The 18,128-nt window shown below is 43.6% G+C and overlaps 1 protein-coding gene across 1 annotated transcript in view; it reads right to left on the bottom strand.

Annotated features, from left to right (window-relative positions):
- The window catches only part of LOC126170151 (nitric oxide synthase, salivary gland), a 718,067-nt gene that overhangs the window by 182,416 nt on the left and 517,523 nt on the right, over positions 1–18,128 (bottom strand). Inside the window, exon 7 of the mRNA XM_049920700.1 lies at positions 12,698–12,872. Within this exon, the coding sequence (XP_049776657.1) occupies positions 12,698–12,872 (175 nt within the window). The remainder of the gene's footprint in view (positions 1–12,697; positions 12,873–18,128) is intronic.

Below are 18,128 nucleotides of genomic sequence, written 5' to 3'. Positions count from 1 at the left end.
ATGTCACGTTCTCTTCTTCAAGTGCTACACTATTTTACACCGATATTAAAACACACTGAAAACTGATGTCGTAATAACCACTTAAACAGTTCGACGATATGTGGTTTACGGTATAAAAATTAACCGTTCGCAGTTTTACTCGCGGTATAAAACATTATGGCTGTTTTCATCATTGTGGTGCTTGCCGAGACAGTATATTTTACGCGCAAGGGCTAATTAAAAGATCCTACCTCTAACTTATCGCGATACTGAAAAAAAGCTCCATAAAAATAGGCACGCTCTAAAGATTTTCCACCTCATTCATATTTCACGGCCTTCCATTCTTGAGCACGGCGTAAATTTTACTTTATCGTTGAGCCAGTGGTCGGAAGCGGTATTTTATCTTAGCAGAAGCGAGGGATCGGGAAGAAAGGGGCGTTTTACAGCGGGGAAGTGTCGGTGATACATGGCTGTGACGCGCTCCGCCACTAAATATCCGCTAACACTGTGTCACCGATACATTACATATATCTTCACTGATTGAACAGTACTCCTTCAGACTGCTTCAGAAAAGTACCAGCATCTTCTTTTAATAAACGTCTTAACATTTCCTGTGTGGTCGAAACGGGCCGAAGCAGACACACTGCTAGAGATGTGCCGGAATCCCTATTATAGATTCCTCAATGTGCTATGAGCTTTCAAAAACAAAACACCGAAATGACAATGTCGGTGGGAAGGACCATATTATGTAGCCTCCCCGGCCCTCAACTGGCTCAGCTACGCTTCGAAATTATTTTACATCCCTTGAAACAAATGACGCACGCCATGAGCGAATTACCTGACGGTATCTTTGAAAAATATGGTGCATGACATCCCGTGGTTGTATCAAGAAGACTGAAACGAAACGTTACGTATTATTTAACAAGTTACAAGCTGACGTCGGGGAACAATAGTTTGGACTCCGGAGAAATGTGGGAACACGTTAGGCATTACTGGCCCTATTACGTATCTTAGAAGATTGGAAGAAGAAAGGCGAACCTGCGTTTACCGTATTTATAGCTTTAGAGAAACATTACGGCAACGTTGATTGGACTACTGTCTTTGAAATTTTGAAGGTAACAGGGATAAAATACAGGGAAAGAAAGGTAATTGATAACTTGTAAAGAAATCAGAAAACAGTTACAAGAATCGTTGAATGTGAAGTGGAACAAGCGGTAAAGAAGGGAGTGAGACAGGTTTGTAGTCTGTCCCCAACGTTATTCAGTGTGTACATTGAGCAAGCAGTAGAGGAAATCAAGGAGAAATTTGGAAAATGGATTAATGTTCAGGGAGAAGAAATACGAACTTGGCGATTTGCACATTACATTGTAGTTCTGTCAGAGACGGTGAAGGACTCAGAAGAGCAGCTGAGTGTAACCGCTGGTGCCTTAAAAGAAATTATAAGATGAATATCAATAAAAGTAAAACAATGTAGTCTAATAAAATCGGGCGATACTGAAGGAATTACGTTAGGCAATGAAAAATTAAGAGCTGCAGATGTCCTACGCTATAAAATGCAGACCGGCAGTAGCAACACAAGAATTTCTGAAAAAGAAGGAATTTGTTAACATCGAATATGAAGTACTAGTAAATCATTTCTGAAGGTATTTGTACGGAGTTTAGGCTTGTACAGAAGTAAAACGTGGACGTTAACCAGTTCAGACAACGAAAGAAAACGAGGTTTTGAAATTTGGTTCTGGAAGAGAATTCAGAATGTTAGATGGATAGATCGAATAACTAAATAGGCGGTACTGAACTGAATTCGTGATGACAGATATTTTTGGTGTAAGTTTAGCAAAAAAAAAAAAAAAAAAAAAAAAAAAACGGCGTCGGTTGGCCGGACACATTGTGAGGCATCAGTTTGGTAATGAAATCAAGTGTGGGGGATAAAAACGTAGAGAGAAGCCTATATAGTAGACTAAGCAGTTCAATCGAATGTTGGTTGCAGTAGTTATTCGGACATGAAGAGACTTGACAGTATACACAACCACTGAGAGCAGCAGGAAACAAGTTTGCGGACCGAAGACCACAGCAACAACAAAAACAATGAAAATAATAAAGAAATTCGACATTAAAAGTTCTTCACAAATTCCCATCACAATATTACAAAGTCTACATATATATGTACTGTGTGCTATGTAACATAGTGCTACAAACAAATTTCATTCAGTTGTCAGTTGTCCGCAGCTCGTGGTCGTGCGGTAGCGTTCTCGCTTCCCGCGCCCGAGTTCCCGGGTTCGATTCCCGGCGGGGTCAGGGATTTTCTCTGCCTCGTAATGACTGGGTGTTGTGTGATGTCCTTAGGTTAGTTAGGTTTAAGTAGTTCTAAGTTCTAGGGGACTGATGACCATAGATGTTAAGTCCCATAGTGCTCAGAGCCATTTGAATTTGAGTTGTCAGTTAGAAAGCATGATAACTTCACGGTTCCTTAATTACTTCCTTCTATTTCAAACTATTTTTTTCTCAGACAAATATTTGCAAATGGTAACAGGAATATTAATCTAAAAAACTAACATTTTGAGGAATCTGACGAGATGTTTTGATCGTGGTACTACGCGGGGATTCGGACGATTATTCAAGTTAGTGTGTAGAATCTATGAGACTGGTGACATACCATCAGACTTTTGGAATAACATCATCCTCACAATTTCGAAGATTACAATGGCTAATAAGAGCTAGAAATATCGCACAATCAGCTTAACAGCTCGTGCTAACAGGAATAATATACAGAAGAAAGAAAAAGGAAATTGACGGTCTGCTGGATCACGATTATTTGCTTTTAGAAAGGTGAAGGCACAAGACAGGCAGTCCTCATCTTGCACTTGATAATGAAAGCAGGACTGACGAAAAATCAAGACACAATCATAGGATTTGTCGACGTGGAGAGGGCGCTCGACAATGTAAAATGGTGAAAGATATTCGAAATTATGAGACAAATAGTAGTAAGCTATAGAGAAAAAAGGGTAATGCACAATACGTGCAGGAACCAGGAGGTAATAATTACACTGGAAGAAGTTCTCGAATTATGTAACGGGAGTAGGATTCGTTCTGAATAGGAAAGTAGGACAGGGAGTGAGTTACTGTAAACAGTTCAGTGATAGGGTTGTTCTCATCAGAGTCAACAACAAACAAATACGGACAACCGATAGTTCAGATACACATGCCGACCTCACAATCCGAAGACGAAGAGAGAGGGAAAGTGTATGAGGATATTCAAAGGGTAATGCAGTACGTAAAGGGAGATGAAAGTTCAATAGTCACATGAACTGGAACATGATTATAGGGGAAGGAGTAGAAGAAACGGTTACAGTAGAATACGGGCTTGGAATTGGGAATGAAAGAGGAGAAAGACTAACTGAATTCTGCAATAAATTTCGTCTAGTAATAGGGAATACTCTCTTCAAGAATCACAGGAGGAGGGGTTTATTTGGAAGGGGCCGGGAGATACGGGAAGATATCCATTAGACTATATCATGGTCAGGCAGAGATTCCGCAGTCAGTTACTGGATTGTAAGGCACACCTAGGAGACTCAGATCACAATTTAGTAGAGATGAAGAGTGCGCTGAGTTTTAAGAGACTAGCCATGAAAAATCAATGCCCAAGGAAGTGGCATACCGATGTGCTAAGGAATGAGCAGATACGGTTGAAGTACGCTGAGGCTATAGATACTGCGATAGGAATAGCTCAGTACGCAGTTCAGTTGCAGAGGAATAGACGTCTCAAAAAGGCCAGTCAGAGAAGTCCGAAAGAAAAACAAAGGCACAAAGAAGGTAACTGTGAAGAAACCACGGGTAACAGAAGAAATGCTTTTTCTGATCGATGAAAAACGGAAGAAGAAAAACGTTCGGAGAAACTGAAGAATACGGAAATGCAAGTCACTTAGGGATGCAATAAATACGAAGTGCAGAGAAGCTAAGTCGAAATGGCTGCAGGAAAAATGTGAATCGAAAAAGAAATGATTGTCAGAAGGACTGACTCAGCATACAGGAAAGTCAAAACACCTTCGCTGAAACTAAAAGCAAGGGCGGTAACTTTAATACTGCAAAGGGAATAGCACTGTAAAACGCAGAGGAGAGGCCGGACACGTGGAAGGCATCTATGAGGATAAGATTTGTCTGATGACATGATAGGAGAAAAAGCAGGAGTAGATAGAGAAGAGACGGAGGATCCAGTATTAGAATCAGAATTTAAATGAGCTTTGGGATACTTACGATCGAATAAGGCAGAAGGGATACATAACATCCATTAAAATTTCTAAAATCATTGGGGAAGTGGCAACAAAACGACTAGTCACGTTAGTATGTAGAATGTATGAGTCTGGCGTTAAGCCATACGACTTGTGGAAAAATATCATCCACACAATCCCTAAGACTGCAAGAGCCGACAAGTGAAGCAATTTTCGCACACTAAACTTAACAGCTCATGCAACCAAGAAAACAATAATACACAGAAGAAAGGAAAAGAAAACTGATGATGTGTTAGATGACGATCAGTTTTGCTTTAGGAAAGGTAAAAGCACCAGAGAGGCAATTCTGACGTTGCGCTTGATAATGGAAGGGAGAATGAAGAAAATGCGAGACACGTTCATAGGATTTATCGACCTGGATAAAGCGTTCGACAATGTAAATTGGTGCAAGATGTTCGAAATTCTGAGAAAAATAGGGGTAATCTATAGGGAAAAATCTAATATGCCACTTTACAAAAAACAGGAGGGAACAGTAAGAGTGGGGGACGAAGTGCTCGGATTAAAAAGGGTCTAAGACATGGATGTAGTGTTTCGCCCCTGATGCTCAATATATTGAAGAAGTAATGACAGAAATAAATATTCGAGAGTGGAATTAAAATTCAAGTTTAAAGGATATCAATGATAAGATTCGTTGATGATATTGCTATTGTCAGTGAAGGTGAAGAGGAGGTACGGGATCTGCTGCTAATATCTGAGTACAGAATATGGAATGAGAGTAAAGCGAAGAAAGACGAAAGGATTAAGGAGTAACGGAAATAATGAGAAAAGCGAGAAACTTAACATCAGGATTAGTGATCGCAAAGAAGACGAAGTTAAGGAATTCTGCTACCTAGGCTACAAAATAACCCATGACGCTCGGAACAAGGAGGGCATCAAAAGCAGACTAATACTGGCAAAAAGGGCTTTCCTGGCCAATAAAAGTCTATAATTTGAGGAAGAAATTTCTGAGAATGTACATTTGCAGCAGAGCATTGTATGGTAGTGAATCATGGACTGTGGGAAATTCGGAACAGCAGAGAATCGAAGCATTTGAGATGTGGTGCTACAGAAGGTAATTGAAAATTTGGTGGACTCATAAGGCAAGGAATGAGGAGGTTATCCGCGGAATTGGCGAAAAAAGGAACATACGAAAACTATTGACAAGAAGATTCGACACGAAGCTAGAACAAGTGTTAAGACATTAGGAATAACTTCCACAGCACTAGAGGGAGCTGCATAGGTTAAAAACTGTAGAGGTAGACAGAGACTGAAATACATCCAAAAAATAGCTGAGGACGCTGGGTTCAAGAGATACTGTGAGATGAAAAGGTTGGCACAGAATACGATTGACGACTAAAAAAAAAAAGAAGAAAGAATTACTAAAAGTCAGATGCACATCGGGTCGATTTATGGTGCATGCAGTGTAGCGTTCTGTTTAGTGTTAAGCGTAGCGAGGTGGCATGCGCAGATCATCGGTTCAAACCGAACTACCAGTAATTATCTGCTGTTTTGTATTTATCATTTCTTGAAGGTTCTTGTACCTGAATGGTCATTTCTGAAAGAGACTGTGCTGCAGGTAGCAAATGAGGAGTATGCCCTGCTGACAAGAACATGTATCAATGTCAGAATACAGTCCGAATTTGTCGTTTTAACAAAACGTAGCCATGTTATTCTCAGATGGAATATCTTACATCACAAGAAATCATAGACTGTGGTAGAGCAAAGTTCCTTACTGGCAAAGCTGTTCCAACAGGTTCACATAACAAAAAACTCTCTGGGCGGTAATTTGTTCTTTGAGGTGTTACGCCGCCATCATTGAGGGCCGGCCAGAGTGGCCGTGATGTTCTAGGCGCTAAAGTCTGGAGCCGAGCGACCGCTCCGGTCGCAGGTTCGAATCCTGCCTCGGGCATGGATGTATGTGATGTCCTTAGGTTAGTTAGGTTTAATTAGTTCTGAGTTCTAGGCGACTGATTACCTCAGAAGTTAAGTCGCATAGTGCTCAGAGTCATTTGAACCATCATTGATTCGAGTTCGTCACCAATCTAGATGTACAGTTATGCTATGAAGATTTTGTAAACACAGGCTTCCGCGACCGTTTCTTTTGGGTTTGAGGCCGCTTTGTCAACTATAAAATTCCGACGTTTCGATGACTATTTCAAGGCGCCTTCCTCAGAGTGTATTGCAATTAGCGATACACCTTGAGGAAGGCGTCTTGCAATAGCCGCCGAAACCTCGGAATTTTAAGGTTGACAATGCGGCCTCAAACCCAGAAGAATTTTATTGACTATGAAGCTTCTGTCGATTGTAAAAAGATACTCAGACTCGTGTAATTTTTATGCCAGTGACAATCATTATGAGTAGCAATGATCACAGACGGTCAGGAGCAACCACAGCTTATACCTAAGTAGACGCGCACAGGCACAGCTGAACCAGTCCAGGAAGGGCAGTTGTATGTCATCGACGAATAATCGCGCTCCGCTATCACTACGGACAACGCAAGGGAAGAAGCTACTATGGAAATGCTAACAGGATCTGACCTGACCAATGATGGTGAGAAATAGCTGTTTTCAGTCAATTTTGGGATGTTTGCAGATCGCGAGACGAGATTGTTCAAGAGGCCAATTATACATTGAAGAGCCAAACAAACCGGAACACCTATCTAATATGTGTAGGCACTCAGCGTGCACGCAGAAGTGCCGCAGCACGAAGTGGCATGCACTCGACTAATGTCTGAAGTAGTTCTGGAGGGACTAACACCATGAATCCTAAACGGGTGTCCATAAACCCGTAAGAGTACAAGGGGGTGGAGATCTTTTCTGAACAGCACGTTGCAAGGCATCGCAGATATGCTCAATAATGTTCATGTTTGGGGAGTTTGCTGGCCAGCGGTAGTGTCTAAACTCAGAAGAGTTTTCCTGGAGCCACTGTAGCAATTGTGGACGTGTGGGGTGTCGCATTGTCCTGCTGGAATTACTCAAGTCCGTTGGAATGTCAAATGGACATGAACGGATGCAGGTGATCAGGCAGGATGCTTACGTACGTGTCACCTGTCAGAATCGTATCTAGGCATATCAGGGGTCCCATATCCCTCCACCAGCTTGAATAGTCCCCTGCTGACATGCAGGGTTTATGGATTCATGAGACTGTCTCCATCCCGTACACGTCCATCCGCTCGATACAATTTGAAACGAGACCAGGCAACAAGTTTCTTCTCATCAACAGTCCAATGTCGGTGTTGACAGGTCCAGGCGAGGCGTAAAGCTTCGTGTTGTGCAGTCATCAAGGATACACTAGTGGCTCTTCGGCTCCGAAAGCTCATATCGATATGGTTCGCACGTAGACACTTGTTGATGGACCAGCATTGATATCTGCAGCAATTTGCTGAAGGTTTGAACATCTGTCAATGTTGAACGTTTCTATTCAGTTGTCATTGGTCCAGGTTTGCAGGATCTTTTTCCGGCCTTGGCGATTTCGGAGATTGGATGTTTAACCGGATTCCTGATATTCACGGTACACTCTTGAAATGGTCGTACGGGAAAATCCCTACTTCATCGCCACCTTGGAGATGCTGTATCCCATCGCTCGTGCGCCGACTGTAACACCACGTTCAAGCCCACTTAACTCTTGACAACCTGCCATTATAGCAGCAGTAACCAATCTAACAACTGATCCAGACACTTGTCTTACTTAGGCGTTGCCGACCGCAGTGCCGTATTCCGACTGTTTACATATCTCTGTATTTGAAGGATATGGCTGTACCAGTTTCTTTCGCGCTTCAGCTTGAAACACTCTATGGACAAGGGAGATCATCCACCAATTATCAGGAGCTTATATAGAATGTCACCGGGTGAATGATGGATAATCCAGAGGGAAGTGGAGAAGATGCTGCAAGACGACACCATTGAAAACTGAGTCCTTGATTTTTGTGAATAAGAAATCGTACATGGCGTTCTGAGTTAACTAGAGGCGAGTGAACATAATCATGAAGAAGTATGTCTATGCATTGTCGCATATTCATATTGATGACATCCTGGACTGCTTGAAAGGAGCAAAGTGTTCCTCAAATATGTAAATGCAGACGGACTACTGGCAAATCGTGGCAGACAAGGCTGACAGGCAAAAGACTACCTTCATAACTCCTGATGGTCTCCATGAATTCAGAGTTATGTTGTTTGGACTATGCAACGCTTCAGCCACCTTCGAACATAGCATGAACAACTTGCTTCTACACATTAGATGAACGACGTGGCTTTGCTATCTAGATGACGCTGTTTTTTGAAGACATTTGAAGAGCATCTAAACCACGTGACAACCGTATTGAAGTATGTTCAGGCCGCAGGTCTTCACCTGAATCCAAAAACGTGCTCTTGATCACCCAAGAAAAATCTTGGGGCACGGAGTCTGTCCCGATTAAAAAAAAATAATAAAGAATAAGAACAGTCACAGATTTTTCGATAAACCGACACGTTCATTCACGATGTGTGAAGGTTTCTCGGAAGATGCTCATATTACAGGAAATTCAGAAAGGACGTCTGTACCAAGGCACGTCCATTACAAGAAATACTGCAGGAAGACGCCAAATTTTACTGGAGGTGCAAAAAAGATCATTCCTTGGAGGTAATAACATCTTCTCCTGTCTTAGCACTGTATGACGAAAATGCGGAGACCGGGCTTCACACCGACGCTAGCGGTTTTGGGGTAGGGTAGTTCTGATACAAAGTCAGGAAAGCGTATGCTACCAGAGGACTCTCCACATCCGAGAAAAACACAAATGTGAAGGCGTCCCTTGAAGTTATTTGGACTATCAGTAAATTCCGCCAAATATATTTGGCAATCCAGTCTGACGGATCACCATTCTCTATGCTGGCTGACTAACCTCAAAGATCTGTCAGGTTGACTGACGAGATAGGCACTGAGACTTCAGTATGACGTCACGGACACAAAAACAAGGACGCTGACCGCCTTTCAAGAAACCCTTTGGGAGAAAACAGCAGAAATCTCAGTCATCACTGCACTATTGATATTGATGCTGAAAAGAGGAAAGATCCAGCATTGACAAAAACCATAGAAGTCTTCAAGACTGAGGAACTGACCAAAGGAGGATTCCAATTAATAAACGAAACACTGTGTAAGAGAAACTACGATCCGATAGTTGCTCGTCATCACAGCTCATCTGCGGCCACCGATCCTCGAGTATTTTCATGACCTTCCAACATTGGTCACCTGGGATTTGTGAAAACCTTAGACTGAATCAAACACAGGTAGCACTGGCCATGTCTCTACCAATCCGTAAGACAGTATGTGAGCCACATTAAGGAATGCCTAGAACGCCAGCACGGATGCATGTGTCACAGTTACCTCTGCGGCACCTGGTACCAATCTCGACAACAATGGCGCTCACCTAAAGAAATCGAAATCGACGTCTTGGGGAGGTTCCTGAAGTCTATTAAGGGGCATTGATGGATGATAATATGCACTGACTACCTCACCCACTATGCAGTCACCAAAGTTCTGCTAACTGCTAAGTTCTTTGTAGAAGACATCAGTTTTTAACTCTGATCATGGAAAATTTTTCCAGTCGAGACTAGTATCAGAGGTAATTTCACGTTGTGGTATCTACCACAGGATGACAATTGCCTACGATCCACAGACGAATGGCCTCGTAAGACACTTTCATAAGACACTGGCAGACATGCTCTCGACGTATGCCGATGTTGAACAGAAAGATTGGGAAGCAATACTGCCCGTGGTGACCTTTGCATACAGCGCAGCGAACCTATACACTACAGGCTTAACACTGTTCTTACTGCTCCACGGTCGAGAAGCCGCAATGACAGTGGATACACTTCATGTCTAAGGTTATTCCATTCATTTCTGTTTTTGACAATCCTTTTCCAAAAGACAAGCCTTCAAAGGTCTTCTTTTTCTCCATCAGCGTATGTCTTCACATAGGTCTTCATTGTTCTCAGCAAATTCTGACCATAGTTCGTTAAGGATTCTAACCACATGCCCAATACACATTCCAGGAAACACCATTTTTACCTACCCAGCAATGTTAGGCTTCTTGTACATATGATTTAGCTCTGCATTGTCGAGAAATCTTCAGTAAACATATTCTCTTTCTCTAATCGGTGAACAGATTTTCCTATTGACTTAATCTTAAAAGTGAGGAACTGTTCTACATGGTGAACGAAATAAAACTGGCTTGGAAAATATTTAATGTGCCTTAAGACAAGTAACCCAACGTATATCATTCACCTCACAGGTGGTGTAAGGTGGGTTGCATATCTTAAGGTCCACGAAATATTTTCCAAGCCGGAGTTATTCTGCACACCTGTAGGTATCGATACTTTTGTGTTGCGTTTCTGACCTCCATAAAGAAAACAAAGAGTGCCAACATCTTGTGTAGTGTTAAATGTGTTGAGCATTCTGTATTTCATCAGGTGCTATTCAGCTACAACCGCAAAGTGTTGTTTTACTGACAACAAGATGCCTCAATGAAGGGATCGTCGTAAAGGGGCAAATATATCTCCGATTTCCAAGAAAACAGCTCCTTGACTCCTCTACTACAGGTCGGAGACAAGCTGTCGGCGGCTGCATTATGCTCTGAGTAACATTCACGTGTGCGTCCAAGAGTCCAATGGAGCTCGTGCAAGGCACCATGATGGCCAGTAATTATCGTACACTGGTTGGAGACCACGTAAACCCCCTCATGACGATCATTTTTCCCGACGCCAATGGCGTTTTTCAACAAGATAATACGCCATATACATGGCCAAGAGTGTGATGGAGTGGTTCGAGTTCCAGTTGTCTGGCTCCCGAACTTGTCAGACCTGAACCCGATCGAACATACCTGGGATATGATTGAATGTGGCGTCAGAGCCCATCACCAACCTCCCCAGAAGTACAATACTGACCATTAAAATTGCTATACCACGAAGATGACGTGCTACAGACGCGAAATTCAACCGACAGGAAGAATATGCTGTAAAATGCAAATGATTAGATTTCAGAGCATTCACTCAAGGTTGGCGCCGGTGGCGACACCTACAACGTGCTGACATGAGGAAAGTTTCGAACCGATTTCTCATACACAAACAGCAGTTGACCGGCGTTGCCTGGTGAAACGTTATTGTGATGCCTCGTGTAAGGAGGAGAAATGCGTACCATCACGTTTCCGACTTTGATAAAGCTCTGATTGTAGCTTATCGCGATTGCGGTTTATCGTATCGCGACATTGCTGCTCGCGTTGGTCGAGAACCAATGACTGTTAGCAGAATATGGAATCGGTGGGTTCAGGAGGGTGATACGGAACGCCGTGCTGGATCCCAGCGGCCTCGTATCACTAGCAGTCGAGATGACAGGCATCTTATCCACATGGCTGTAACGGATCGTGCAGCCACGTCTCGATCCCCGAGTCAACGGATGGAGACCTTTGCAAGACGACAACCATTTGCACGAACAGTTCGACGACGTTTGCAGCAGCATGGATTGTCAGCTCGGAGACCATGTCTGCGGTTATCCTTGACGCTGCATCACATACAGGAGCGCCTGCGACGGTGTACTCAACGATGAACGTGGGGGCACAAATGGCAAAACGTCATTTTTTCGGATGAATCCAGGTTCTGTTTACAGCATCATGATGGTCGCATCCGTGTTCGGCGACATCGCGGTGAACGCACATTGGAAGCGTGAATTCGTCATCGCCATACTGGCGTATCACCCGGCGTGATGGTATGGAGTGCCATTGGTGACACATCTCGGTCACCTCTTGCTAGCATTGACATCACATTGAGCAGTGGACGTTACATTTCAGATGAGTTACGACCGGTGGCTCTACCCTTCATTCGATCCCTGTGAAACCCTACATTTGAGCAGGATAATGCACCACCGCAAGTTGCAGGTCCTGCACGGGCCATTCTGGATGGAGAAAATGTTCGACTGCTGCCCTGGCCAGCACATTCTCCAGATCTCTCACCAACTGAAAACGTCTGGTCAATGGTGGCCGAGCAACAGGCTCGTCACAATACGCCAGTCACTACTCTTGATGAACTGCGGTATCGTGTTGAAGCTGCATGGGCAGCTGTACCTGTACATGCCATCTATGTTTGACTCAATGCCCAGGCGTATCAAGGCCGTTATTACGGCCAGAGGTGGTTGTTCTGGGTACTGATTTCTCAGGATCTATGCACCCAAATTGCGTGAAAATGTAATCACACGCCAGTTTTAGTGTAATATATTTGTCCAGTGAATACCTGTTTATCATTTGCATTTCTTCTTGGTGTAGCAATTTTAATGGCCAGTAATGTAGTTGTGTGTGCAGATGTGGTGCCAACTCCCTCCAGCGACCTACCAGCTGATCAGTGTAGTGGTCTGATTTACAGTTACCCGCTGACACCCATTCAACAACGGCAGTAAGTGTATGTACGAGATGAGCGGCTGTTGGCACTCACCTCCAGCATGTTGTAGCGGTGCGTGTCGCACAGGTTGCGACAGCCGATCTCGGTGCTCATGTACCAGCCGTTGAAGGGCGCGCCCGTGAACTCGAGGCCTCCACAGTCGAACAGCATGTTGGACACGGCGGGCAGCACGTACCACTCCAGGCCCAGCTTCTCGAACCACTCGTACCTGCCGGACAAACGGTGAGTGAGAAAGTGGAGTGAGCACAGCTTCCTGCCTAAGATAAAGATTTGCGACACTGTTGGGCCTCTATCTTCTCGTACAGTCGATGGTGATTCCTGTCACGTTGATGCTAGCAGCAGATGACAATGACGGGGCGAGTTTTTCCGAAATGATAGTATTTACGGTACGCACTTGACCAGACTTGGCGGTAGATGTTCCCATCCATTTGTCAATGACAATCTTTGCACCAACCTATTCAGTTCAGCGTAGCATTTTCACCCTATTTCCTCGCTTATCTGTTGGATGTATTCCAGTCTCTGCCTTCCTCTACTGTGTTTATCCTCTGCAGCACTCTCTAGTACCACAGAAGTTACTCTCTGATGTCTTAACACACGTCTCATCAGTCTGTCCCTCCTTCTTGTCAGTGCTTACTACATATTTCTTTCCACGCCGATTGTATCGGGAACCTCCTCATTTTTTATCAGTCCTCTTAATTTTCAAAACAATTCCATAGCGCAAACACTTCGATTCTCTCATTTTTAGGTAACGCTGTGTTCGAATCGTACGTTCTCAGAAATTTCTTCTTCAGATTAAGGCCATATTTGGCACTATCAGATTTGTTTTGACCAGGAATGCCTTCTTTGCCCGTTTTAATCTACCGGGTGATCAAAAAGTCATTATAAATTTGAAAACTGACTAAATCACGGAATAATGTAGATAGAGAGGTACAAATTGACACGCGTGCTTGGAATGACAAGGGGTTTTATTAGAACCAAAAAAATACAAACGTTCAAAAAATGTCCGACAGATGGCACTTCATCTGATCAGAATAGCAATAATTAGCATAACAAAGTAATACAAAGCAAAGATGATGTTCTTTACTGGAAATGCTCAATATGTCCACCATCATTACTCAACAATAGCTGTAGTCGAGAATAATGTTGTGAACAGCACTGTAAAGCATGTCCGGAGCTATGGTGAGGCATTGGCGTCGGATGTTGAATTCAGCATCCCTAGAGATGTCGGTAGATCACGATACACTTGCGACTTCAGGTAACCCAAAAGCCAATAATGGCACTGACTGAGGTCTGGGGACCTGGGAGGCCAAGCATGACGAAAGTGGCGGCTGAGCACACGATCATCACCAAGCGACGCGCGCAAGAGATCTTTCACGCGTCTAGCAATATGGGGTGTTTTTTCGTTCTAATAAGACCGCATGTCATTCCAAGCATGTGTGTCAATTTTTACCTCTCTTATCTATATTATTCCGTGGTTTATTAAGTTTTAAATTTTATACTGACTTTTTGATCACCCGGTACTTAAATTCTTGTTTCGTTTGTCGTGTGTTATTTTGCTTCCAAGGTAGGAGAATTGCTTAACTTCTTCTACTTCGTGGAACCAGTTTTGACATTACGTTTATTGTCAAATTCGTTTCCGTTAATTCTCGTTACTTTCGTTTTTCTTTGGTTTATTCTCAGTCCATATTCCGTATTCATTAAACAGTTCTCTCGACACAACAAGTTCCTTCATTATTGTTCACTTTCACTCAGGATAATTTTATTAGTGAATCCTGTCAGAGAATCCTATCCTTCAGCCTGAATTTTAATCCCATTGTGGAATATTTCTTTTATTTTCTCCATTGCTTCCCCAAAGTATAGCTTGTACTGTAGGGGCCGAAGACTACATCCCTGTCTTACACCCTATTTTAATCCGAGCTCTTACATCTTAGTCTTCCATTCTTATTGTCCCTTCTTAGTTCTTGCAGATATTGTATATTCCCGGTCTTTCTGTATAGATTACACATATTTTTCTCAGAATTTCTAACATATTGCATCATTTTACATGGTCGAACGCTTTTTCCAGGTCGAAAACTCCTTATAAATCGTCTTGATTTTTCTTAAGTCTTGCTTCGCTGTCAGGCTTTACGTAAGAACAGCCTCTCTGTTGCTCTTATCTTCCCGAAAGCCAAACTGATCGTCGTCTAACACATCGTGAATTTTTTACCATTCTTCTGTGTATTACTCTCGTCAGCAACATAAATGAATGAGTCGTAGGCTGATAGCTCTCGAAGTTATTTACACTCGGTATCTTCGGGATTCTATAGACGATATTTTTCTGAAAGCCTAACAGTATGTCTCCAGTTACATAGATTCTATACACTAACTTGTATATTCACTTCGTTGCTACATCACTCAATGGTTTTAGAAATTCCGAAAGAACATTATCAATTCCTTCTATCTCATTTAATCGCAAGTCTTCCAAGCTCCATTAAACTCTGATACTGTATAAGCTATGTCTTCCATATAGTCTCCGATTTCTTCCTCAGTCACGTCGACAGACAGTTCCTCCCCTCGTAGAGTCTTTCAATGTACTCTTTGCAACTATCCGCTCTCTCTTCTGTGCTTAACAATGGAATTCACATTGTGCTATTTATGTTGACACCATTCCTTTTAATTTCATCGAAGGTTGTTCTTTTCTGTATGGTGAATCGGTCCCACAAAGGATAATTTCTTTTTCGATTTCTAACAGGTATCTACCTGCGATCATATGGGCTAATACCCCGTAAACTTCCTATCTTGCACTCGAGTGACAGTAGAAGATGTAATGACGAATTTGAAGGTCAGCTCGGAAGAATCGACAGGCAGTGAAGTGGATGGCAGGGGGTAATTAGCATGGTACGACATGTTAGGGTTCGTTCCTTTTACAATCATTGATGGAGCGAGGGGACAAATAGCTTAAATGCCTCTGCGTAATATAATTAGTATGATCTTATATTTGCGGCCTCTACGGGAGTGACGTATAAGGATCTGCTATAAATTCCTAGATTCCCCAGTTAATACCGGTTCTTGAAACTCTGTGAATAGACTTTCGCGAGATAGCTGGAGGTCTGTCTTCAAACGTCTGCCGAACGAGGTTCCTGAGTGTCTACAAACCTGTGTCGATTCTTTCTGTCCTTCTTTGTGTTGGTCCTATTTAGTATGGCTCCAAAAGCTTGAGCGATGTTTCAGGTTGGGTCTTGTAAGCGATCTTCTTTGTATCCTCTGAATGTTTCGCGACGGAAGTATTGGATAAAACTTTCTCGGTTTTCAACCAGAGTGAGTCGAGATGAAGGCCTCAGGCTTTCGACAGCTGTTGCCGCCATCGTCTTCCGGTAGAAAGCTTGAGAGTTATATCTCAACTGAGGCGACATGGAAATGGAGAACATTTTATCTGCTCTCCTTTGTAGACTGATTGCATTTTGCCAGGTTGCTACCAGTGAACTGAAGTTGCCATCTGAGCATGTGTGATCTTTCGCTACAGAATGTTACACTCAGGTATTTACACGAGTTACTAACGCTGCAGTTCTATGATACTGTGTGTTCTTCAGTTTGTAGAAGTAGGAAGTTTTACACTCCTCGATCTTTAACCTTCACAATGCCAAGGGGTGGGGGGGGGGGGAGGGGGAAGGGAGATTCTTATGCCTACCTCTTGAAAAACACTGTACTCCCGCCAGTTAGTTTAAAAAAATTATTATTTTCAATGAATTCTTCTGCCAGATGTTTTTATTTTTCAGTTAAATTTAACCTATAAATTTAAATCATGTACTTGGTGTTACTTTCCACAAAGAATATAATTTCAACATTCCCAGGTTGAGGAGCTCACTTGTATATCAGTATCTCATTAAAAAGTATGTTGTGAGTAAAAGTCAACACCAGTTAACGAAATTTGCATTATTTATATTTTTTGTGATGGACATGAAGTACCTCAAGCCTGGTAGTAATCGTTGCTGAAATTGCTTTGCTATGTCTAAGAGGTGCTAAAAAAATCTTCTGGTTCAAGGCCCTATTTATACATCAGTACCGCGTTAAAAGGTATGTTGTTAATATAAATCAGTAACAATTAACGAATTTTATAAAACTTTTTTAGAGTGGACGCAAAGTACACTCTTCTCCCGTTGGTAAGCCGCGTTACAGAAAATGCGTTGGTATTGCTAGAATTAAAGCAATTTGTCGTCCCTGTACCTTTGAAATCTTATCAAGATGTGGCTCAGTATTTGTGCAGCATCCTTCCTACAGTGTTTTATTATACACTCCTGGAAATTGAAATAAGAACACCGTGAATTCATTGTCCCAGGAAGGGGAAACTTTATTGACACATTCCTGGGGTCAGATACATCACATGATCACACTGACAGAACCACAGGCACATAGACACAGGCAACAGAGCATGCACAATGTCGGCACTAGTACAGTGTATATCCACCTTTCGCAGCAATGCAGGCTGCTATTCTCCCATGGAGACGATCGTAGAGATGCTGGATGTAGTCCTGTGGAACGGCTTGCCATGCCATTTCCACCTGGCGCCTCAGTTGGACCAGCGTTCGTGCTGGACGTGCAGACCGCGTAAGACGACGCTTCATCCAGTCCCAAACATGCTCAATGGGGGACAGATCCGGAGATCTTGCTGGCCAGGGTAGTTGACTTACACCTTCTAGAGCACGTTGGGTGGCACGGGATACATGCGGACGTGCATTGTCCTGTTGGAACAGCAAGTTCCCTTGCCGGTCTAGGAATGGTAGAACGATGGGTTCGATGACGGTTTGGATGTGCCGTGCACTATTCAGTGTCCCCTCGACGATCACCAGTGGTGTACGGCCAGTGTAGGAGATCGCTCCCCACACCATGATGCCGGGTGTTGGCCCTGTGTGCCTCGGTCGTATGCAGTCCTGATTGTGGCGCTCACCTGCACGGCGCCAAACACGCATACGACCATCATTGGCACCAAGGCAGAAGCGACTCTCATCGCTGAAGACGACACGTCTCCATTCGTCCCTCCATTCACGCCTGTCGCGACACCACTGGAGGCGGGCTGCACGATGTTGGGGCGTGAGCGGAAGACGGCCTCACGGTGTGCGGGACCGTAGCCCAGCTTCATGGAGACGGTTGCGAATGGTCCTCGCCGATACCCCAGGAGCAACAGTGTCCCTAATTTGCTGGGAAGTGGCGGTGCGGTCCCCTACGGCACTGCGTAGGATCCTACGGTCTTGGCGTGCATCCGTGCGTCGCTGCGGTCCGGTCCCAGGTCGACGGGCACGTGCACCTCCCGCCGACCACTGGCGACAACATCGATGTACTGTGGAGACCTCACGCCCCACGTGTTGAGCAATTCGGCGGTACGTCCACCCGGCCTCCCGCATGCCCACTATACGCCCTCGCTCAAAGTCCGTCAACTGCACATACGGTTCACGTCCACGCTGTCGCGGCATGCTACCAGTGTTAAAGA

The sequence above is a fragment of the Schistocerca cancellata genome, chromosome 1 (assembly GCF_023864275.1).
Source record: "Schistocerca cancellata isolate TAMUIC-IGC-003103 chromosome 1, iqSchCanc2.1, whole genome shotgun sequence".
In the NCBI taxonomy this organism is placed as follows: domain Eukaryota; kingdom Metazoa; phylum Arthropoda; class Insecta; order Orthoptera; family Acrididae; genus Schistocerca; species Schistocerca cancellata.
Note: the sequence above shows the minus strand (reverse complement) of the source record. Positions and strands in the feature narration are given on the sequence as shown.